Below are 26094 nucleotides of genomic sequence, written 5' to 3'. Positions count from 1 at the left end.
AGAAGTCGCTGGGTGCCAAATCTGACAAATACGGTGGATGATCAAACAATTTGTACTTCAATTAATTGAATTTAGACATTGACAAAATACTTTTGTGAGCAGGTGCGTTGTCTTGGTAAAAAATGATTTGTTTGTGCTGCAAACCAGCTCTTTTCTTATGAATTTTTGCGTCCAATTGATCCAAAAGGTTACAGTAATATTCAGAGTTAATTGTTTTACCTTTTCCCAGATAGTCAATTAACAAATTCCCTTTAGCATCCCAAAAAACTGATGCCAAAACCTTTTTTGCCAATCTTTCATGCTTTGTTTGCTTTGGAGCTGAACATCCAGCTTCAGTCCACTGTAAACGTTCCTGTTTCAATTTAGGATCATGGTGATAGATCCGAGTCTCATCCATAGTTATAAAACGACGCACAAAATCGGTTTTATTCTTCTTAAAACGATCCAAATGACGCTAAGAAATTTGCTTTCGAGCGAGTTTTTGTTGAATTGTTAACGTATGCGGCACCACTTTTCCAAACACCTTTTTCATTTGTAATTCTTTATGCAAAATATGCCGTACCCGTTCATCTGAAATGCCTATGGTATGAGCAATTTCACGCGTAGTCACACTTGGATCTTCAGAAACAATAACATGTATTTACTCAATGATTTCTGGTGTTGATGCGCTTTTTGGACGTCCACTGCGTGGATCATCTTCAGTGCTTGTACGATCACGTTGAAACTCAAGTGCCCATTAACTCAAGTGCCAATACAAACCATTGTTTTTGAAGGAGCAGATTCCCCTAACATATTTACCATCTCGGAATGAATTTCCATTGCCTTCAAACCTTTTTTAACAAAGAACTCAATCACTGCACACTGTTTCAAATTTTCCATTGCAAATAAATATACTGACACGTCAACTTTAATTGGCTTGTAAACACAGAAAGAATTGACAGATGGAAATGAAACCTAGATTCATGTGAAGAGTGATTCTATAACCGACTACAATTTATAATTCTACCGTTTACTTATAGATGCCGCTCTGCGAACTTTTCACATAACCTGTAGTTGCACACCTAGTAGTAGGCCAACCATTGTTAACAAAATCACGTACTACTCTTAAAGTAGGATTAATGGAATCTTGCACAAAGCTTTTCCATATGTAATTTTTCATGCAAAATATTTCCAATTCGTTCTTTTGATATGCCTATGGCCTCAGCTATTTCATGCATTTTTACTCGTCGATCATCTAACACCATATCATGGACTTGTTGAATGTTTTGTGATGTAGCAATTTTTGAACGATCTTCGCGTGGATCATCTTCGAGGCTTATATGACCAGATTTAAAAAGAGCAACCCATTTTTTTACAGTGGAAAGTAAAGATGATGCACCCTTATACACTTTTAACAATATCGGATGAATTTCTGTTGGTGTTAAACCATCCAAAACAAAGAATTTAATCACTGCACGATATTCAATTTTTTCCATTTTAAAAAAGACAATGACACGTCAATATTAAACTGGTGCTACTACTCGAATGACTTGACAGATCGAAATAAAATTTTACGTGGGTTTATATCAGGGGTGCCACTTTCCAATACAATTATCGTTTGATAGTTTCTAATGCCATCTATGTGTCAGGCCAAGAAGTTTTCAGACTACCTTCGTAACATTGGCTGCGTTCAGTAGAACAAAGTGATCAGTGAGCGCTTAGTGATTCTCGCTCCTGATTGGTAAATACTTCTGGGTCTACGAAGAATCTAAAAGAATGCTCCAATCACAGACAATAATCACTAAGCGCTCACTGATCATTTTGTTCTACTGAACGCAGCCAATGACTTTAAGAACTTCTTTCGGAACTAGAATGACCTGAGTACGTTTTAAAAACTCCTGCAGTACTACACTTTTGTAGTCGAACTAGTTCCTTATGTTTTTTAAACTGTTCCCATGAAATAGCAGAGATTGGTAATCGATTTCAAACAATATGGACTTATTTTCAATAGCAATTTTTATAGTTAATGGTTTGCTATCTTCCATCTTTTATATTGCGTTTAAGCAAAACAATGTATTAAACGACTCTGCTAAATCCTCATCTTTAAGAAACTGTTGTTATTCTCTTTTTGGTTATTTAACATCCTTTTTAAAGCTGGCTTTCTTTATTCTAGACTCTACTTTTGGTTTACTTTTATTTTACTATTTCTGCATACCGCAGCTAAATGACCATTTTTCTGCAAACATTACAATTGTAATGTTTACGGAAAATCTACAATTATTACTTTTGTGATTTTGTTTACCATAACAAAAACAAGTAGTTTGCTCTCTTGATCCTTTATATGACGTCTTATGCAGTGCCTTCGCTTTTCTGGTAACATAATTAATTGTAGCTCCCTTACTGCTGCTATGTGCTTCACTCCCCATATTTGCTACGTCAGCTGCTTCCATGGCTGCACAAATTTCTATTGATTTTTTCAATGTCAGACTAAGTTCTGCTAACAGCCTCTTCTTCATCCCGTCACTACTTAAGCCCCACACTAGTTGATCTTACAGAGACTTATCTAAATTGAATCCAAAATCACAATGCAATGAAGCAGACTTCAGCTTGGTCAAGTATGCACTAACTGTATCGCCTGATTTTTGCTTACATTCCTTGAATTTAAATCGTTGCGTTAGAACACTCAGTTTCGGCTTCAAATGATTCTGAAATAATGATACGAGCTCGTTCAGTCCTTTGGTCTTTGGCAATTCCAGTACACATAAATTACGTAGCAGCCGATACCCTTCCGTATCGATTTTTATAATGTACAATGAAACTGCATTTTCTTGTGGTATCCCGTTAATAATTATAAACTCTTTAAATCGCTCATACGATAGTTCGAAGTCCTCTGTCATTGAAAATTTATCTACGTCAGTTATCGATCCTCTAACACGTTGCATCATACTACATACTTCTATGGTGTCTTTTGTTGTTGGATCTTTTCGGATTCTTCTTGTAACTGCCCTTTACTTTCAGCTAACTTCTCGGGTTCTTTTAAAATTTGTATCCGTTGTTCCTGAATTTGTCTCTTATCCTCTTATAATTTGACAATCTCTAGTTTGTCTTGGTAGTTGTGCCAAATCCTTTTCATTGTACACTACCATTTTTATTTTCTTGCATGTATTTTGCACTGGCTTTTCGGTTTATTATTGTTTTATCCTCGTCGCCAATTGTATAATAATATCTTATGCCAGAGATTGAGGAGTTACCATAATATCATCCAATGAGCACACTAGATTTACTCAACAGAAAAATATTTATTACGAGGCTACAAGTGATATATCAATAATATACTATCACCCAATGATCACACTAGACTTAAAAACTCAACAGAAAAACATTTATTGCGAGGCTATAAGTGATATATCAATAATACCAGGTAGGTAATTACTTTCCGGTTTTTGTAACAGATGTCACTAGTCATAAGTATGCAATGTTATGATTTGATACATATGTCATTTTATTCTACTGACATTAACCTCAAAACTACACAAGTTACGTTCCGTCAAAATAACAGCGTTATAGATTAATAATTTTTTGAAAATGTCGAGTTTTGTGCCTGAAAACGTGCATTTGCGGCACGCATTACTTTTCTTGTTTAATCAAAAGAAAAAAGCCGCTGAAAGTCATCTTTTGCTGGTAGAGACTTACGGTGAGCATGCTCCAACCATAAGAACATGTGAAACGTGGTTTCGACAATTCAAATGTGGTGATTTCAACGTTCAAGACAAAAAACGTCCTGGTAGGCCGAAAACGTTTGAAGATGCGGAATTGCAGGAGTTATTGGATGAAAACCCAACACAAACTCAAAAACAATTGGCAGAAAAGTTGAATGTGAGCCGAGTAGCAATTTGTGAACGATTACAAGCGATGGGAAAGATCCAAAAGATGGGAAGATGGGTGTCACATGAATTGAATGACAGGTAATTGGAAAATCGAAAAATCGTCAGTGAAATGCTGCTTCAAAGGTATGAAAGGAAGTTATTTCTGCATCGAATAGTAACGGGTGATGAAAAATGGATTTATTTCGAAAATCCCAAGCGAAAAAAATCATGGTTATCACCTAGCGAAGGTGGCCCATCGACTGCAAGGCCAAATCGCTTTGGTCGCAAGACCATGCTCTGTATCTGGTGGGACCAGGTTGGTGTCGTATATTATGAACTGTTGAAACCTGGAGAAACAGTTAATATTGATCGCTACCAACAACAAATGATCAATTTGAACTGTGCATAGATCGAAAAACGTCCACAATACGCTCAAAGACATGACAAGGTGATTTTGCAGCATGACAACGCGCCGTCTCATACAGCAAAACCAGTCAAAGAAGTGTTAAAATCACTTGGATGGGAAGTTTTATCGCACCCGCCGTACTCTCCAGACCTGGCTCCATCCGACTACCACCTCTTCGCATCGATGGGACACGCGCTTGCAGAGCAGTACTTCGCCGATTTCGAAGAAGTTAAAAAATGGCTCGATGAATGGTTTAACTCAAAAGAGAAACAGTTCTTTTGGAATGGCATCCATAAATTGCCTGAGAGATGGGCAAAATGTATAGAATCAAATGGCCAATACTTTGAATAAATATATTTTAACTATCCATTGTAAATAACGTGTTTTCTTTAGCGAAAAAACCGGAAAGGAATCCAGACTCCTTTTTTTTCTTCTCTCAGGTTATGTGTTTTAAGACACGTTCACATGAACTTAAAGTCACTAGAGCTATGATCTAAGTGAGGACATGTTCGCATAACTAGTAACTTTTACTAAATACTACAGGTACTCTTACCTCTATTATTAGCGGGTGAAATATGTCAAAGGAAACTGTTTCTTTCTTTGCTAAATAGCTGTGGTGGAAACTTCGGATTTATGACAATCATTATCTGCGACCGAGTTTGATACATATCCACAAAAGAATATCAAAGTTAGGCACTTGAAATCACAATATTGTATGCACCATTTTAAATTTTGAAATTTCACCCTGAATTCATCACCAGTGACTCAAAAAACTTATAGATATAAATTGTTGAGTAGGAAATTATAACTAACACGTTAGATATAATATTGTGCTTGCTGGGAAGCTTCCATCTAGAATACAAAATTATTTGCCTTTATCAGTTTTGGCACGAAATGTTGATTTCGAATCCACCAGTGAACTGGTTAAGAGAAACATTTTGAAGAAACAAATTTATATAAAACATTTAAGCCTTGGCTCAGATATGCCTAGAAAGAATTATTACCCTAGAAAGGAATTATTTAATTTTACTTTAGAAGGAATTATTTAAAAGTAACAAAATAAATTTATGTATAACTATGGGAAGAGGGAAAGAAAGAGAAGAAATAAAAGTATCAATGTGAAAATCAATTTCGAGTAGTGCTATTTCTTCTCGAAAACTACTTCTACGTTTCATTCACTTCAGTTAACTTTTTATGAAGAACCATTCTGTAAAATTGATAGTATTCTTTTTTCCAGCTACAAACGGCTACATGAATTGTGCCAGACGAGTTTACTCACAAAAAGATTTTAATTCTGACATATTATTGGGGACTTGAATAAGTTCTCGCTGTTTCCCGACAGATGGTGTTATCTTAGCCTTTTTGTATCGGGCAATACTATAGCCAACTTCATCATGAAGCTCCATCATTAGATTCGAAGTGACAGTATATTTTATTCCGCCGAAGCGTAAACAACATATTTTTTCATAGTGTTAAACATGTCGAATTTCGTGCCAAAAAAAGTATTTGCGGGGAATTTTACTGCATTACTTTTTTCAAAAAATATCTGCAGCTGAAGCACATATCCGACAAAGACAGCACGTGAAATCCACGTGGATTCCACATTGATGATCTACGTGGAATCCATATGGATAATCGAGTGGATATCCCCTTATAAACAGTAGTCGAATTCACATGGATTCGATCATCAATGTGACGTGGATTCCACGTAAAAATTTCGCCATATCTGCGTAATATCCACGTAGTATTTACATGTAATCGTTTCATAATATTGCAAAGTTGTATATAAAAAATGTAAACAATATAAGAAAGTACATGGTATTTATTTGGTATCTTTTTTCCCATTAAATATGTTTCCCATTAAATGTTATATATTGTTATAACATAATATATTTATGCATGTTGTATATTGTTATAACATAAGTATAAATTTTTTCAAAAGAAAAAAAACAAGTTATGAAAATACATATATATTAAATAAAACATAGACTATTAATATACAAATATATATATATATATATATATATATATATATTAGGAGCGCAAAAAAGTTCTGAGCCTTTTTTTGCAAAATTCAAAATTTATTTAAAAACAAACAAAACTATATTAATCAACGAAATATTCCCCGTTTGCATCGATGACCTTTTGCCATCTTTCGGGCAGCTTGCGAATTCCCTGATGGTAGAAGCTCACCGGCTTCGAGGCGATAAAGTCATCAATGCATTTTCGTATCTCTTCAAGTGTCACAAAATGTGTATCAGTCAAGAAATGCTGCAGAAACCGGAATAGGTAATAATCGGAAGGCGCCATGTCTGGGCTATACGTCGCATGCGGGAGAAGTTCCCAGCCTAACGCAAAGATATGGTCCTGAGTCACTTTCGCAACATGTGGTCGGGCATTGTCATGAAGCAGTATCACTTTACGACGTCCTTTGCCAGTAAATGGCCTCTTTTCTTCAAACGCATCGCTCAAATTGCTCAATTGTGGCTGATAGCGATCTGCCGTTACTGTTTCACCCGGCTGTAACAACTCGTAATACAATCCACCTTTCCAATCCCACCATATGCAAAGCAAAACCTTCTTGGCGTGGATATTGGTCTTTGGCGTCGATGTCGAAGGTTGACCAGGGTCAACCCATGATTTTTTACGCTTCGGATTACCATAAAGTATTCACTTTTCATCACCTGTAATGATTTGGTGCAGAAAATCTTTTTTCCGGAACCTTGAAAGCAAAGTGAGTGCCGTGTCACGCCGTCGATTTTTGTTGTCTTCGGACAGTGCATGCGGAACCCATCTGCCTTCCTTTTGAACTTTTCCCATTGCACGTGTAAACGTGTGGAAATGGCTTGTCGCGTAACGCCAAGTTGCTCTGCAAGCTCCTTTTCAGTTTGTGCAGAGTTTATATCCAACAATGCTTGCAGTTCGTCCGTTTCAATCTTTTGAGGGCGTCCAGCACGCGGTTCATCTTCAAGACTGAAATCTCCTTGGAGAAATTTTTGATACCACCTTTTACACGTAGCATAACTTACAGCGTTCTCTCCATATGCAACACAGATCATTTCAGTGGCTTCAGCAGCATTTTTCTTCAGATGAAATGCGAAGTGGATGGAAAATCGAATATGCTCTTTTGTTATTGCCATCGAGAACACTGCTGATTTTAAGGTTATGTGCATCAAACGCCAAATCGCACGATGTTTCGAAAGACCAAATGTCACTGCTTTAAAACCGCAAGAGGGCGGGAAAATTAATGCAATTTAAATTGTGGTTTCAGTAGTATGAAATCTAGGGCTCAGAACTTTTTTGCGCTCCTAATATATATATATATAACTTAAAAATATTGAAACAACCAAAAGCTTTAAAGAAAATTTTTTATAAATTATCAATATACTCATATAGAATAAATGTTCAAAATACATCTTAGAGATATCCCATAAATATTGCAATATGTATAGAGTATCCCAGAATGTATTGGGTTGGCAACTAAGTGATTGCGGATTTTAAATGAGAATGAATATTCAAAATTTTTAATTTGCTTTTTCAAATTTTTTTCAACGCATGTATGCGATACATTGAGCTTCTCTGCAATATCACGTGTTGTGCTACGATGATCTGAATCGATAATGGCCTTGATATGGGTCTCATCGACTTCAACTGGACGGCCAGATCGTTGAGCATTTTTCAATGAAAAATCACCAGAACGAAATCTGGCAAACCAATTTTGACACTGCCTTTCTTTCAAGGCTTCATTCCCATATACGGCACATAACTTCTTGTGTGCTTGCGATGCGTTCTTGCCTTTTCGGAAATAATACAATAAAATATGTCTGAAGTATACATCTTGCTCTTCCATTTTTAAATTGGGATAAAAACAAAACTAAAGAACTAATCGATATAATTTTTGTACTAAATGAAAGATAGAAGTCCAAACAATAAGAAAAAAATATAGGTTAGGTACTTTGAACACGTTAACGAAACAAAAGAAAGTGTAAAATCCATCTGTCGACAAAATCCGCAATTACTTAGTCGCCAACCCAATATTTTGGATATTTGTTCTGTATAGATATACAAACATATGAAACTAAAATATATTGAAACAATCAGAAGTCTTAAAGAAAATGTTATAAACTATCAATACCCATATAAAATAAATGTCTAAAATACATCTGAGGGATATTCTACAGATATTACGATATTTACAGTATATCGCTGAAATGTATTTTGGATATTTGTTCTATATAGGTGTACATATGGAACTTAAAAGCATGAAATAACCAAAAGCCTTAAAGAAAATGTTACAAGCAAACTATTAAAGTTTTTTATGCAGTTTCATTTTCTTCTTATTCGTCTTGTTGCCCGCTTTTCCGTAATTGAAGTACTTCATTTTCGAGACGTCTTTTTTGCGTCTTTTAACCAATTCGCAATATGTAAATCAGCAATTTCTCTGTTATATGTGAATTGAAGGCCTCTATCTATCCTTTCTTGTGCATGTTTCTTCACAATAGCTACAGAAAAAACAAGTATTATATACTACAAGTATTATATAACTGAATATATTAATACAAATGTCTCGTGTTGTGCAAATATTAAATTTGTACTGAGTATAGAATTTTGTATATTTATGTAATAGAAAAAAAAAGTAAAATATATTATTATGAAAATAGCGACAATGTGCGACTTATATATATTATATAAATCTTACCAATAACAAGAATGTAAGATGTTGTGCTTTGAAATTTTTTTTTCATATCTTGCTTCTCTGTTTGTTCCCTTCAATTTTCATATCTTGCATTCTCTGTTTGTTCCTTTCAAATTGAAGTTAACTGCGACTTTGTTTGTCATAAGTTTGCGCATTATATAGATTGCAATATATAGAGCCTTTTAAATTTTCCGTGCAATGTTCTATTAACTCGAATCTATAATATATAAAATAATAAAATAGAAAAAGGTCGCAGTAATATATAAGTCTTTTAAGCACAAGGAAAAAGAAAAATATTTTCTTACCATAATCAATTTTTTCTCCTCCTCCAATATGAAATCTTCCCATACGCAGAAATCTTCCATAGAAATCACCGGTAGAGTTGGAATCCCGATAGAATTGTCTAATGTTTCTGCAGGATGGCATGTAGCAATATAAATTTGTGTCACCATTCCTTGTAATTTATCAATACGGTTTCGTAAATCACTTATTGCTGCCATTATAGACTTTTCGCTTAAACCGGCTTTTTTGTACAAAACAATTATATCGTTATATAAAAAAATATAAATAGCTTCTTGGTAACAATGCAATATTATTAATGCTATAATGTAAAGAACTGTTTTTATATTGAAAAAAAAAACTTACAATTAATTGTGACATGTGATTTGTTATGAGAGTTTACAGGAAACGTACGTTTGTCTGTGAAAACAGTACAATCATGATAAATATAACATATTTTTCAACAACGGTTACAATACGAGCTTCCCGCAAAATATTTTTTAATAATTGTTTCTATGTATATTACAGTAATTAAAAATAATCGTACCTTATGTTATTTTATAGAAACCTCGATCGTCACTGTTGTCATATTCTCTTACTATCCCAGTAAGCAAAATGCTAGCAGAATGCGCGCAGATTGACGCCAATTTCGATCAGATCTCCACATCAAAACCATAACCATCTGTGTCCTCATTAGGCTCGTGTTTTGTCGACAGGACCTGTATGACAGGCCGTGCGAGCAAATTGTCGGCAGAAACCGCACAGGTCCTGCTGCCAAACTACGCGTAGAGTCTGCGCGCTGAGTTTGCTCGGTTTCTGCCGCCAATCTGCCGTCAAATTACTGCAAGTCTTGCGCGGTTTTTGCTACAAATCTGCCATCAAATATCCGACAGCAAGATCTGGCGCATATTTGACCGCAGATTGGCGGTATAATTTGATATAACAGATACTGCGTTAAATTTGTTGCCTATTTGCCATCAAACTATGATAGCAGGCTTTGTTCGAAATCTGCTCGCGCAGGTTTGGCTATCTGGGCAAGATGAACTTAACCTAATTATTCCTCTTTATCAACTTACCGGCTTATCCGCATATATTTGCATACTCATAGATATAAACGAATACGATATGAAAATGATAGAAACAAATACTATTGCTAATAGTAACAATTGAAATGAAAAGCAAAATTCCGTAGCTCAGCAATACTTCCAACAGATTTTATACGTGATTTAAAAGAAAACTAAAGTACTTCTAACAGAAGATTCTCGATAGAATTCGATATATCGATTTTCCATCACTGCACTGCTGTCGATAACAATAACAAAATGTATCATACTGCGAAGAGATTGCAACAATAATACGGTGATACTTTTGTTTTTATTAATTATTTGCTTATTAGTCAATTTCTATTCTAAATAAAGCATGTAAACTGCATTGTCATTTCAGGCTGAGTTTGATATTCACTCTCAGTTTCAAAATATTATAAAATATTATAAATGATTGGCAGAAAATTTGAAGAAAAATCTAATCTCTTTTCGTATCCATTTTCATCAAGTCTTATAAACATAGATATAGTTAGCACTCTTGGACTTTTACACAGGTGGTGCTTAGATGATGTTAAAAGGAAAATTATATTATTACTCTTCCCTGAAAAGAATGCGGAAGATAATACAATTATATCAAAAAGCATCTGTTTTCCAATGCCCCATTCTGAAATATTGTTTTAGCATAGTATCGAATTGAATGTGTGTGTAAAGAAAACCATGTAACATATAAATCAAATATAATAAATATAAAATTATTTTAATATTATTTTATTCTATAATTATTATAATCTATATCACTATTTCTTTCTTCCATAGAATAATATTGTTTTTCACAATACAAAATTATCTTACCTGTAATATATATGGAGATCCAAATATTCGTACATTTTATTACCTCTCAAAAGTGACATTGCGATTAACAATATGCCTTGATTGATTAATCTTATACAGGGTATGCTGCCAGAAAGTTGGGAGAAAGTAGTAGCTAGCGATGGACAATACTTTCAATGACATGTTCTTTACTAATTTTTTTAAATGAAGCATTCATTTTCTCGAAAAAACAGTGAGAACTTATTCGAGTCCCCAATCAAATCCAAACTATATATATACAGCCTACTACGAAACTATTGACAACAAAAGTAAGCTCTTTCTTGATCTGCATTTATATACACAGTCTGTCCCAGATCTAATGAGACTGGTCTAAAAAAAATACAAAGCGTTTATTATTTTGATTTTTTATTCTTGTTTATTTAAAATAGTCTCCTTCTGAATCAATACAGCGCTGGAAACGTTCAACAAATTTTTCGAAACATTTTTTATACTCATCGGCTGGAATGGCCTTTAGTATGGCGGTCGAAGTCTTTTGGATGACCGGGATGGTATCGAAACGATTTCCTTTCATCGGCAATTTCAGTTTGGGAAATAGCCAGAAGTCGCACGGAGCCAAGTCAGGTGAATACTGTGGATGATCGATAACAATGATACCTTTTTTGATAAAGAATTCACGTACCATGATGGCTTTGTGCGATGGTGCATTATCTTGCAACAAAAACCAACTGCCTGGCTCTCGATATTCCAGTCGAACTCGTCGAATTCTGGCCCACAATCGTTGTAGAACTCCCAGATAATATCTGGGCAAACACACAGCGGTCGTTTCGAAGAATTTCTTTGACTTTCTCGATATTTTCTTTATTGCGAATGGTTTTTGGCGGCGGTGCTCAATCGTCTGCAAGGTCCTCACGACCGTCACGGAACCGGCCAAACCAACGGAAAACCTGTGCACGGGACATGCATTCATCCCCGTACACATTTTTTAGCGTTTCGTACGTTTCTGCACCACTTTTACCCAATTTAAAAGTTGGTTTTTCGACCGACGTACACAAAGTGACTTTACATAAAATGTCAAACCACAGTGAAATATCAACCGAATTCGCTCAAATTTTGAGGTTAAATAGATGAAGGGTAGAACATTCACCTACCATCATTCACTCATAGATATCGCTGCGCTAAGAACTTTGATGGAACCAGTCTCATCGTATCTGGGACAGGCTGTGTATTTCGTTATTCGAGGTTTGTTGTTAATATTTTATCAAATATAAAACCATTTTATATACGGTATTGTTAAAAAAGGTGATAAACGCTAAAAGGTGATAAAAGAAATTACACGAAAACTTCGATTAGTCGTTTTGCTATTAGTAGTAGTAAGAAGCATTCAGGAATATATTCACAGATCGAAGTCTGTTTCCTTCAGTCATGCCAATCTATTTCGCGCGTTAATTGGAATCTCACTGAACGGAAGTTAAATGAAATGTTTCCCGTGCTAGACCTTCCTTCAATACTCTATCGCGATGATTGATGTAAAACAGTTAATCGTAAACTTGGTTTTTCCGCAGCTTTTATCTATTTTTTTATTTGTTATTTATTGTTGTCAGCCTTGCGTTATCGGGCTATATTTTGCGATGTTTTACGATAACCTCTACTATTTTAGAATTTATTATTATACAACATATTTATTAACAGGATCCTCTAAGTAAGGAAATAATACAATTGTTCCTTGTTTATTTATCCTTTGTTTGAGATAATGCATCACAAAAATACAAATCATGTTAACAGTTTGAACAGAATTATTTGAAACTGTTGTCGTTTTAGAAAACTTTTATTATATGTGAGCACATTGTTAACCGTCAACAATTTTATACGATATTATAATTATATTTTTAATACAATTAATTCGACAAATTGTAACTGTGACAAAGGAGGAAGTCGGATTTATATGTCTTCGAATAAATCATACCCAATAAAAAAATCATTAAAATGATTTGTATTTCTTGAATGCAATAATGCGATTTAATTTTCTAAGTATTCGATAAGAATAGTACGATCTTTCCTAATTTTTACATTGTGGTTTTTATAACCGCACAGTGCTATACTTCCTCTTGTCTCTTTCTTCCGTATCACTTTCCAAGATTTCGTAATGACGGATAAGAGCAGAATTGTAATTGACGTTATATTACAATTCGTTTGGATGAAATTCAAATGGATGCAGATATTTTGATGACATATCTTGTTACAGCGCTATGGACGTCGGAATACCGGTGGATAGCCCGAATTTAGTATTGTTGTTTTATGTGGCGCAACTTTTCTTACGTGAACTGCATAAAAGCAAAAATCTTATACGAATCATACCTATGGACATGTCCGGATATTACGGTAAGTCATACATATTAAAGTTTCTTCTATTTTGTAACAATGTTGCAATAATCAGCACTGAAAAAATTCATAAGTAGAGAGAAGGAGCAAAACAAATCAGAGACACTCTGTATGATCATTTTTCTTTCTTTTCTTTTACTGATGTTTTCAGTAAATCATTATAGTTTGATGGGTAAGCGGGGAAGTTATAATGATCGTAAGCGATTTTAATTTTGATGATAAATGAATCAATGAGTATTCACGTCGACCAAATACAATTTCATTTATATTGTTTATCGCTTTCTGGTAAACTCTTCCATTGATAAGCAATTCTAATTAATTATAATGCTTGTAGAAATTCTGTGCAAAAAATTGCAAGAGCTATTTTGAAGGCGTCGTCGTGTCACAGTTATCGAGTTACGCCAAAGCACAACGTTAAATCAGTTTCTGCGACCGTTTTGAACCGGAACGAATAGACTGATTTATGGCGTACCTCAACTGACCATAATTCTGAAAACTATCTCGCGCAGTTGTAAACAGTTATATCAACAAATCCCACAATTTCTATTCTATATATCGCTTTCTATGATCAAGTTAATTTTTACCGTGCACATTTCTTCGAAATATAGGTATATCACTTTCACCAGCACATTTGTCAGATGCAAATAAATTACAACATTAGAGTAAATTAGAGAATCTATTCTGTAACTTTTAATGACAGTGTCAGTATCGTTACATTGTTATTGCACAGATATAATATATGATAGAAAAGATACGCAATGATAACGCAACAATAACGACAGTCGTTAAAAGTTACGAAATAGGTCTACAGGATACGATAGTACCTACATTTCTAAGCTTCGGAATAAAACATTTTCGCGTTTCAAGAAATAGAATTTGATTTGTCATTTCTTCGACATGCATTACTCTTACTGTAAATATTTTCCTCTCGGTTACAAATATTAACATTCACAATAATTTAATGTTTTCGCTGCAAATGACTTTGCGCTCCGAAGCTATTACTAGCTTGCAAATTATTCAATAATATGAAATTTATTCAAAAATCAAATAAATCAGCAAACCATTTACATGCACGCGATATTTATATATTTTCTTATACCATCTATATAGTAGCAAAGGAGTTACGCGCAACATCTTGGTTACCATGCTATAATTATAATTATTATTTTCTGATATTTCCTTTAAAATATTTGCCCTTTTGGAATCAGTCCTGGTGGAACTTGAAACAAGAAAGACGGCGAAATGCAGCAGTAAATATAATAAATCTAATGACGCATATTTATCTTATCACATTACAGAGAGCCGTACCGGTCCTTCGTATATCAGCAATGTGGTTTCGCAGATCCTCTTGTGCAAACAGATTAGACCAGACTTCAATGAAGAGGAACTTTGTAGCATTCGAAAGGACTCGGAAGAGATCAGCAAACTGATAGCAGAGCTACAAGAATTTATGCCGCAATCCGAGGCTGACACGGGTATAATTTCGCCGATACTTTCGTTCATATTACGCCCAAGATCTTTATCTATTCAATAAAGACTCTTCACTTTTATATATATATACTCTTCTTTGTATGTATATCACGATTTTTAAAAAGGATATTTGTTAATGTAGTGAAGAACAATTTACAATAATTACAATTATAAAAACATTCTTTTTCCTTCTATTACAATTATATTTATTCAGGGTTGGGAAAGTTACTTTATGAAAATAACTCGTTACTGTTGTTTTCTCTAAAATGTAACTTGTTATAGTTACTCATTACAAATTTCGAAAAGTAACTCGTTATAATTATTATTATTTAAAAAGTAATGAATCATTAGTTTTTCCGTTACTTTGGTAAATGCTAGAATAAAACTAATGAGTTTTATGAGGGAAGAGAAGAGAGGAAGAGGAAGAGAGAGCGAAACAAAGAGAAAAATTTATTTGGAATATAAAATTTGGATAAAATTAATTGAAATATAAATTGTTTCAAAAAATAAAAAATTGAATATTATCAGAATTGTTTATCAAGTTTTAAAAGAAGCTGGTGCTCTATAGTCATTATTTAAATGCTTGTGGTATTAAAATTGTTAAATAGGCATTCTTCCAACGCTAAATAAGTGTTCAACAGATGAACCACTTAAGAATGTTGTTTTATATTGTATAAAAACTTTTTTTTTATATAGAATAATCATTCGGATAGTCATTAAAATGTCTAAATTACAGTTGTTTTAAAAAATAACTTTTCTTCTTCTTTGAATACATTGCTTATTTGATGACAAAATGTAAAAAAGTCATCGTAAGTATTAGATTTTGTTTAAGTAATTAGGAATTTTTCACTTGATTTAGTTCCTAACAGATTTTCCTGGAAAAAATCATACATATATAAATTTTGTCCATATATGATCATGTATAATCATGCATCATCATATATAGGGTGTCCAGTAATTAGCTGCCAACTCAAAGTGTGAAGGTAGATTGGGTTAAGACAAACATAAAAGTTCCATACCGTTTTGCGAGATTCACGATAATTATCGAGTTATTAATTACAGAAATCTGACGAATGAGAGCGCGCTGAGACGGATGATTGGAGAAGCGTCGTAGCCTCGGGTTACAATGCGGCCCAGTCGACCCAGTAATTGTTGACGACGCGCGGCGAGACATAGGTCCGGCGAGATAAAACAACAAATAGCGGCGCGTTGTCCTTCCTCTGGCCACTCATCGGCAACAGTTTCTAAATTGACTGGTCCGCGCTGTGGTTTGAGCAGCTGCAACGCTTCATCAATTATCTACATATGTCATGTGTGTGAAGTTAGCATCGCCATTTCGTAATTTCGCAAAAAACGAAATTGTGCTGAGTTGTGCTAGGTTTGTGCCACGTTGTGCCGCAAAAACCAATCGCCCATCTCAAAAAGCAAAGCGACAATTAAAAAAAAACAATTTTTTGGCCAGCATCGCCATTTTGTTTTTTCGAAAAAACAAAAATTGTGCTGGCTGCAGCCGCGGCTACTGAAAGTTGTGCCGTAAATATAAAAACTCTATTTCTTTCCGTTCAAAAGAAAACAAATATCAAATATTTCGAATTTAAGATATAACGTTTATTCACATAGAACTTTTGAACCGTGACAGATAAACGAATTCTGAGACTTGTGCTTAGTTGAATAGGGCCTATTTTGATATTCACTGCCAGCACTGAAATTATAGTATACATGATATAAACTATATATTTTTAGTATTGACAGTGAATTTCGGAACGCAGCCGTAGCTACAGCTATACTATACGAAAGAAAGAGATTGCGCAGATCGCGCTTTCCTTTTCTACTGCCCGAACCTTGCCGAACGCCGGACGCACACGGACACGGCTCATACGTGCATACGTTCTCCCTCCATATGCGTGGGCTTGAGGGCAATGCAGCGAATCTGGCAGCTCTAGGCCTCACGCCGTTTCTCGCACACTTGGCACGAGACGCTGCCACGTCTCTTGATTCCCTACAATGGCTTTCGTCGGAAAGTTGGTTGAATTATTGCAATCGGAAGATTTTAAAGATGTCATAGGAGATGATGGTCGCATTGCACCTCCGAGTTGTAATCTATATAAACAACTGTCTACTATATTAGATAACTTAATAAAACCGAAATATATTTATACTATTTTAAAATCAAATCGTTACAATGTTTATAAAGACTTACTTTCAATACGTAATATTAAAATAGAAGAAAACGATTCAAATATTTCGGCTACAACAATTGACACATTAAATAATAGTCACACGATTTCTTTCTCGATGAATGTCACGGATATATGGTTGCAAATATCTGATGAAGTAGTAAAATACGAATTTAAAAATCGTGGTAAACGTAATATACGTGTATTACGACGCTATGCGTGGACAAGCATACTTTATAGGCGATTATATGATGAAACAAAATTACCGTGTGCACTTACTTTCAAGAATTCACAAATATCAGAAAGTGGGATATTTTTAACCGTTACTGGCAAATGCACTGAATGTAAATGTGAGTTTATTGGACAAATTATAAACGCTCCACAGGAAAAGGAAGATGTAATAATGGAATGTAAGGTTCATGCTTATGATTCAAGCATAAAACATAAGAAAAAGCGACAATTAAAAGGTCTTGATCGTAAAAAAGTCGCCTATAAGTTAGTAGAGGGTAAGACACTTCCTTGTATGTGGAGACGAGAACAAGCTGATACTTTAATGGATGTTGGAGATAACGAACCTGCACATTTATATACGAGTCATGTACTTCGGAAAGCTAAACAAGAACGGCATGACGAGTTATTAGGTACAACATGTGTTAATATGTTTGAGAATCTTTTGTTAATGAAATATAATTTACGTTTCGAAGGCGCGATTAGATTTATTGGGATGGATCCGTTAATTGTGCATTATTGGACACGAGAACAATTCGCTATATATGAGAAATATCACATGACATTATATAATGATGCTACTGGATCTTTAATAAAAAAAATTAAACTGCCAAATGGTGAATTGTGTTCACATATATATCTGTATCAAGCAGTTACACAAATTTCCGAAAATACAGCTCCCATTTTTCAAATGATTTCCGCATCACAAAATACAAACACGATAGTATTTTGGTTACAAGAATTTTTACGAACTGGTGCTATGCAAAAGTCGACATTTCCTTCTCCTAAAGAAGTAGTTACCGATTTTGACAAAGCTTTGCTCGGAGCTGTTGCAAGAGCATTTGCGAAATCTGCTACATTGTATGATTATTTATCTACATGTTTTGCTTTATTGACTGGTGCAAAATTATCTATACCATCGTGCCTTATACGATTAGATGTTTGCCATTATATGAATATGATTGCTAGATGGAAGTGTTTTTCTGGCAAACCATCTATAGTAAGATTATTTTTTTTACGTGCAATGGCAGTTCTAAGAAAACAAAATACATTCCACGAATTTGAAGAAATTGCACGTAATATTTTAATACTTGCGGTAAGTCCTTATCAAAGTCCTAATAGTTTAACTGAAAGAGCACGAAATAGTTTAACATCGCATATACGCAGCGATACAGATGCATTATCAATAATTGATGACAATCTACCAATATCTGCTGAAGATGAAAATAACCAAAATATTTTAAACGATGAAGATGCAGGCGAAATAAATATACACCATTGGGTTGATGCAATGTTTAACGATTGCGTTTCTCAAACAAGTGGGTTGGAAGAATCCTACGATATTAATGGATTTTACTGCATAGATTTTGCAAAGAAATTTAAAGTTTTATTAAAATACTTTCCATTGTTTACTGCAGTTATGTGTGCAATTTAATTATGGCTCTATAAATGCAACGTCTGCAGCGGTAGAATCAGAATTTAATGATTTAAAAAACCGTGTTTTGAGAGATGTGTCTCTCCCTATGAGAGCTGATAAATTTGTTAGTAAACATATTTCTAGTTTATCAGGGAAAATAAAATTAGCGATTGCAAGAAAATTAGAAGACGACTCTATCGTTGAAGCACATATTTCTGTTTGCGATGAAAGCTCTACAGATGACGATTTAACAGCATTATCAGAATTGCAAGCCCAGCAAAATTGGCGCAATAAAAACACTAAAAAACAGGCTGTTTATCGCTATACTGATACATGCCCCAATTTTGACACAAATAGCGATAAATATATTACATTGCCTGTAATACCGCATGCAAATTATTGCAAAAATATCAAAAGTGGAAAAATGACATTAATAATAACAAATACTTGTGGATTTGATAGTTTATGTCAAATATTATCCACAAGTTTGATAAATAATGAAGCATATAATATGGCATTATTGGAAACACAATCAAAATTAATATTATGCGCCAAAATATTAATAAAAGAGGGGTTGAGTACACATTTCTTTAAAGAACGTGCTACAATATTGTGCAATCTCGAGCAATTAAAGCCAGATATTACAAATGATTATATAATAAAAGTTAACGCTATTTCTAATATTGCTAATCTCGCAACTTGGTTGCTCGAAGATGTGCCAAGTTTTACGATAATAAATACCTGCGAAACATGCAACCGTGTAAAAATACGTCGAAAGTACCTTTGTGATGTCAATTATACTATGTTACATGAAAAAGGAATGCAATTTTTAATGGAAGCATTAAACGAAGGGCTTGACATTCCTGGAATATGTTGCAAAAAACCTCAGCAATCACACATTACTTATGGTCCACATTTAATTATAGAAACTGATTGTGGTAATGAAAAATTGACCATGTTATCTGAATTTCCCACAGATTTACAGATTATTTGCAACAACAAATACATTTTATCCGGTATAATTGCATATGAAGGTAGTAATAATATAGCATCTGTAGGTCATTACATTGCTTACATTAAAATAGGTTGCAGATGGCTTTATTATGATGACGCATCGCGTAAAGGTAAGTCAGTAGTTCTTAATGAGCAAACATTAATTAAAGGTCATATATGTATTTATATTCTCTCGCCAAATTAAAAGATTGAAATATTCTCAAATTATATATTTATGTGTATATACATATATACATACATACATACATGCGAGCGGGCGCGCATGTACACACACACACACAACAAAGAGGGTTTGGAGTCGCTAAATACTACGAGATTGACGAATCGTGGGGTCCTTATCTTTGTTGACACACACACACACCCACACACCCTCACACCCACACGCACACACCCACACACGCGCACACGCGCACACACATACACACACACGCACACACACACAAGAGGTGTAAATCCGACCAGGCAACCTCCGCGTGGTACACTTCGGATAATGCTAGTGCCGGCGGTATCTGAACTACGATATCAACTTTTTCCAGTGCTGGGATTCGGAGCCCGTGTTGGCAAGTTTTTCAAAACACGTCTTATTCGTTTCTTGTTGTACTCGATTAGCACAACTCAGCACATGTCGCAGAATTCGTTTATCTGTCACGGTTCAAAAGTTCTATATCAATAAACGTTATATCTTAAATTCGAAATCTTTGATATTTGTTTTCTCTTTTTATATTTGCGGCACAACTTTCAGTAGCCGCGGCTGCAGCCAGCACAATTTTTGTTTTTTCGAGAAAACAAAATGGCGATGCTGGCCAAAAAATTGTTTTTTTTTTAATTGTCGCTTTGTTTTTTGAGATGGGCGATTGGTTCTTGCGGCACAACGTGGCACAAACCTAGCACAACTCAACACAAGTCGCAGAATTCGTTTATGTGTCACGGTTCAAAAGTTCTATGTAAATAAACGTTATATCTTAAATTCGAAATCTTTGATATTTTTTTTTCTCTTGAACGGAAAGAAATAGAGTTTTTATATTTGCGGCACAACTTTCAGTAGCCGCGGCTGCAGCCAGCACAATTTTTGTTTTTTCGAAAAAACAAAATGGCGATACTGGCCAAAAAATTGTTTTTTTTTAATTGTCGCTTTGTTTTTTGAGATGGGCGATTGGTTCTTGCGGTACAACGTGGCACAAACCTAGCACAACTCAGCACAATTTCGTTTTTTGCGAAATTACGAAATGGCGATGCTAACTTCACACACATACATATGTCGGCGCGCTCTCACTCCTCAGATTTCTGTCATTAATAACTCGATAATTATTGCGAACCTCGCAAAACGGTATGAGACTTTTATGTTTATCTTAACCCAATCTACCTTCACACTTTAGGTTGGCAGCTAATTACCGGACACCCTGTATGTTCATAATGAAAAAATGCTGTTGTACAAATATAATCGAAGTAAATGCTTATGTTTTTGGCAGTGCATATGATGTCAACATTTATTACAATAAAATAACTATTTTTTTCTTTTTTCATTTAACACCATTTTTTTCCGTGTGAGCATAAATGATTATCAGATAATCAGAACAGAGTATCAGATAATTAACTGCTAACCTGAAGTGTGGAGGTAGATTGGAAGCTGAAAAGGAAAGTAAAATAAATAGTAAAATAAAAAGTAAAATTTTGTAAGAACCGCAATAATTATCGAATTATTTTAATGACAGAAATTTGACGAGTGAACGCGCGGTAAGATGGATGATTGGAGGAGCACCGCAACCTCTCAGGGGATAGTGCGGCCCAATCGACTAAGCAGCTGTTGGCGGCGTGCAACGAGACGTAAGTGCGATGAGATAAAACATGAATAGCAGCGCGTTGTCCTTCCCCTCGCCGCGCATCCGGCAACAGTTGCTGGATTAATTGGGCTGCGCTCTGGTCCAAGCGGCTGCGACGCTCCTACAATCATCCATCTCAGCGCACGCTCATTCGTCAGATTTCTGTCATTAACAACTCGATAATTATTGCGATTTTTGCAAAATTGTACTTTACTTTTCTTTTCAGCTTGACCCAATCTACCTCTACACTTCAGATTGGCAGCTAATTACCGGATACCCTGTCAAATTTTATTTATAATTCTTGTGAATATCGAAAAACAATATGGGAACAATATATATGTTTGTCTTAATCTGCTCTATGTCTCCATGAATTTCTCGTACTGAGATATGGGACACCTGTACATATACCAGGTATGTAAATATGAAACCGAAATTTTTGTATAGAAAATACACGTTTATCGTATGAAAATGATAAAAAATATTTTATTCGAAGTACTGCCCATCGTTAGCTATACATTTTTCCCACCTGTCTGACAATTTGTGGATGCCACGCCAAAAAAACTGTTGCTCTTTTGAGGCAAACCAATCATCAAGCCATTTTCGTACATTTTCGTAAGAAGTGAAGCGCTGCTCAGCAAGTGCATGTCCCATTGATGCAAATAAGTAGTAATCGGACGGAGCCAAGTCTAGTGAGTAAGCCGCATGCGAAAGTATTTCCCAACTAAACGCCTCAATCGTTTCCTTGACCAGTTTTGCTGTGTGTGATGATGCATTATCATGAAGCAAAATTACTTTGTGTTGCCTTTTTTGATATTCTGGTCGTTTTCACGCAAAGCTTGATTCAAATCGATCATTTGTTGTCGGTAGCGTTCAGTATGAACGGTTACGCCAGGTTTTAGCAGCTCATAATAGATCACACTCTTCTGATCCCACCAAACACAGAACATCGTCTTCCGTCCATAGCGATTTGGCCTTGCAGTCAATGTCGATGGTTCGTCTGGAGTTACCCATAATATTTTACGCTTAGGATTCTCAAAATATATCCACTTTTCATCATCAGTCACAATTCGATGGAGAAATGACTTTCTTTTATATCTGGCGAGCAACATTTCGCAAGTGGTTTTTCGGTTTTCCTGCTGTCTTTCATTCAGTTCATGTGGAACCCATTTTCCCATCTTCTGGATCTTTCCAATGGCTTTCAAACATATGGAGATGGCTTCTCGTGTAACATTTAATTGATCCGCGAGTTGTTATTGCGTTTGAGCGTCATCCTCATCCAACAATGCTTGCTGTCTTCAAACTTTTTCGGTAGTCTTCCACGTTCTTCGTTTCTCACATCAAAATCGCCACGTTTGAATTTTTTAAACCACTGAAGGCACTGTGATTTACCAAGAGCATGCTCGCCGTAAGCTTCGACAAGCATTCGATGCGATTCTGCAGCAGTTTTCTCCAAATGGTAACAGAAAATCGATGCTGTCCGCAAATCGTAGCTTCCAGGCACAAAATTCGACATGTTCAACGCTATTACAAACTAGGCTGTTGTATGAAACTTGTATTGTTGTGAGTTGAAAATCTTTGTCAGATGTCAACAAATGGAAATGGCGCCAATGACGCGGTTTGGCGGTAACTATTGGGTTGGCAACTAAGTGATTGCGGATTTTGTCGACAGATGGATTTTACACTTTCTTTTGTTTCGTTAACGTGTTCAAAGTACCTAACTTATATTTTTTTCTTATTGTTTGGACTTCTACCTTTCATTTAGTACAAAAATTATATCGATTAGTTCTTTAGTTTTGTTTTTATCCCAATTTAAAAATGGAAGAGCAAGACGTACACTTCAGACATATTTTATTGTATTATTTCCGAAAAGGCAAGAACGCATCGCAAGCACACAAGAAGTTATGTGCCGTATATGGGAATGAAGCCTTGAAAGAAAGGCAGTGTCAAAATTGGTTTGCCAGATTTCGTTCTGGTGATTTTTCATTGAAAAATGCTCAACGATCTGGCCGTCCAGTTGAAGTCGATGAGACCCATATCAAGACCATTATCGATTCAGATCATCGTAGCACAACACGTGATATTGCAGAGAAACTCAATGTATCGCATACATGCGTTGAAAAAAATTTAAAAAAGCAAATTTACAATTTTGAATATTCATTCTCATTTAAAATCCGCAATCACTTAGTTGCCAACCCAATACATTGACAGATAGGGCTATCTATGGACCAATTCCGGTTTCATATTTACAGACCTGGTAATCATATTTGATTTTTTTCCAAAATTCTAGTAGTTTGAGTTTGAGACTAATTTTTAGTTTGAGGCTAATTTTTATCTTCAGTAAACCAATTCAATTTCGCGTGTATAAACCCAGAGATTATTAATTCTTTTTCTAAAAAAAATGTGTAGAATCTAAAATAAAGTACTTTGTAAATCGCGTGTTAATACTTTATTTTATAACTGTTGGCAGATTAAATGGATATATTTTATTTAAATTTAATAGAGATTAATTTAAGAATAACAAATACCTGTTATGTAAATCTTATTGAAGAGCAAAGAAGGCAATCCTTAAGTTCATTAATGAATCTGTTTTTTTAATTTTTTTGCAAGATAGTTAACAGATAGTTACCAGTAGATGTAATTAAAACAGATAACAAATATCTGAAGTATATTCTTGTATCGCTTTATAGTATATCTAATGCTCGTACCAAAGGTCCCATTATTTTAATTCGAATAAAATATAAAAGTATGTTTTGTATTGTTTATGCAATTTAATATTTACATTTATGCAAATTAGTAAGCGTTATCTCTGGTATGCTGCGTTCAGAAAACAGAGCTGCGTTCGAAAAGTACTCGAGGTAAAATAGTATTTAATTAACTGATCAGGAAGTACTAATTCAAAAAGACTAAGATTTTTTTATCATGATTAGTTAAGGGGTAAAACCACTCTAGGATTTTCAAAAAATCGAAATTTTTTTTTTTGCTTAAACGATACTTTAGGGTCATAAAAACAATATGCCATTTGATTTATAGTGGAAAACAAATGTTAAAAAGTTCAATTATCAATTTTGCCGCAGCGCCTCAGAGCGCACGCTGAGCACTTACGCGGCGCGCTGTGATTCATCGCTTTTGCACTACTTTTACCTTTCGAAATAATAAGTTAACATGTTACTTACAAAGCAAACGGTTCTTAGGGTTCCTCGAGAGGTCACCAGGATACGCTAATGTGATATAATAATGATATTTATTCTATATTTAAAATATTAGCTTACAAAGATCGGTCACAGCGGGGCCGTTACAGATCGTTGCTTTGGCACAAAAGGATTCTCGATCAAAAACTGTTATTATCACGACGGCTCGACGTGCTCTGTCTGACCTCCTCGCTTGTTTTCCCCGATAAATAGCGTCGATCAAGAAAGATTCGCTACAGCCGGGCCATCAGTGCCGTATCGAGGATCTAAGTCCCCATACTAATATTATAACAAACAAACTTATTATACTATACTACCCCTACTAATATTATAACAAACAAAATTATTATACTAATGTTATAACAAACGTGTATGTGTGACTCAGTACAGCTGACAAGCCACGCCGTGCACACACTTTGTTTTGCTTTTCCCGTTCATTTCTTTGTTTTATATACATGTATATTATATATTTCGTTGTGTTGAAGTGAATAACAAAAATAATATGAGTGATGAAACGCCAGTGTACAATGAAAAAAAGGCCGAAAAGGGGAAATGCAGCAATTTGAAAAGACCGAAAATTTCAAAGCGGCAACCGTTGAACCGGTACGAAATGGAGAAGCCTAACGTCGAGAATGTTGGCACATCGGCTAAAAAATTATCAGCAATCGATCCTGACGATTTTGAAGTAGACGAAGGTTTTGGTTACCGAATTTTGAACTTTCTAGCAGTGTTCTTCGTTATATCGCAAGCTGTGATGTGCAAAAAATGCAAATCTGTTGTGACATTCACCGAATCTGGAAAGCGCGGATTGGGGTTCAAAATTGTAATTTCATGTCAAAAATGCGACAAGATTTATATTCCTAGTTCTCCATTTATTGAAAAAGGATACGAAATTAATCGAAAAATTATTCTTGCTATGCGGCTGCTGGGCGTAGGATTGAATGGTATAATAAAATTTTGTGCGTTCATGGATCTCCCGCGGCCAATTTTCCAATCATTTTATGACCAGATTGTTCAAAAGATAGCTGTTGGAGCAGAGGCCGTTTGTCAGCTTAGTATAAAAAATGTAGCTCGAGAAGAGAAGGAAAAAAGTGACGAAAAAGTGACGAACACAAGTGGCATTACTGTATCTGGTGATCTGGTTCGTGGAGAAAACGCGGCTTTTCGTCACTTTTCGGATTCGTATCGCTTATTGGATGGTTTACTGGCAAAGTGGTCGATGTTTTAGTAAAATCCAAATATTGTAAGAGTTGTGAATATTGGAAGAAAAAATCAGATACAACGACGAGTACAAGGAATGG

At 35.0% G+C, this 26094-nt stretch overlaps 1 protein-coding gene and 1 long non-coding RNA gene across 2 annotated transcripts in view; one reads left to right on the top strand and one right to left on the bottom strand.

The window, feature by feature from the left end:
• dcma (decima) overlaps positions 1–26094 on the top strand; it is an 85389-nt gene that overhangs the window by 35718 nt on the left and 23577 nt on the right. Inside the window, exons 3-4 of the mRNA XM_025305578.1 lie at positions 13343–13479; positions 14778–14954. Coding sequence (XP_025161363.1) covers positions 13343–13479; positions 14778–14954 — 314 coding nt within the window. The remainder of the gene's footprint in view (positions 1–13342; positions 13480–14777; positions 14955–26094) is intronic.
• Positions 8501–10083, bottom strand: LOC112590049 (uncharacterized). Its single transcript, XR_003113958.1, has 5 exons — positions 9774–10083; positions 9593–9646; positions 9253–9470; positions 8951–9164; positions 8501–8753 (listed from the first exon to the last, which is right to left on the bottom strand). It is a non-coding gene; the product is annotated as an uncharacterized LOC112590049 (long non-coding RNA).

The sequence above is a fragment of the Harpegnathos saltator genome, unplaced genomic scaffold, assembly GCF_003227715.2.
Source record: "Harpegnathos saltator strain DR-91 unplaced genomic scaffold, Hsal_v8.6 scaffold700, whole genome shotgun sequence".
Lineage (NCBI taxonomy): Eukaryota > Metazoa > Arthropoda > Insecta > Hymenoptera > Formicidae > Harpegnathos > Harpegnathos saltator.
Note: the sequence above shows the minus strand (reverse complement) of the source record. Positions and strands in the feature narration are given on the sequence as shown.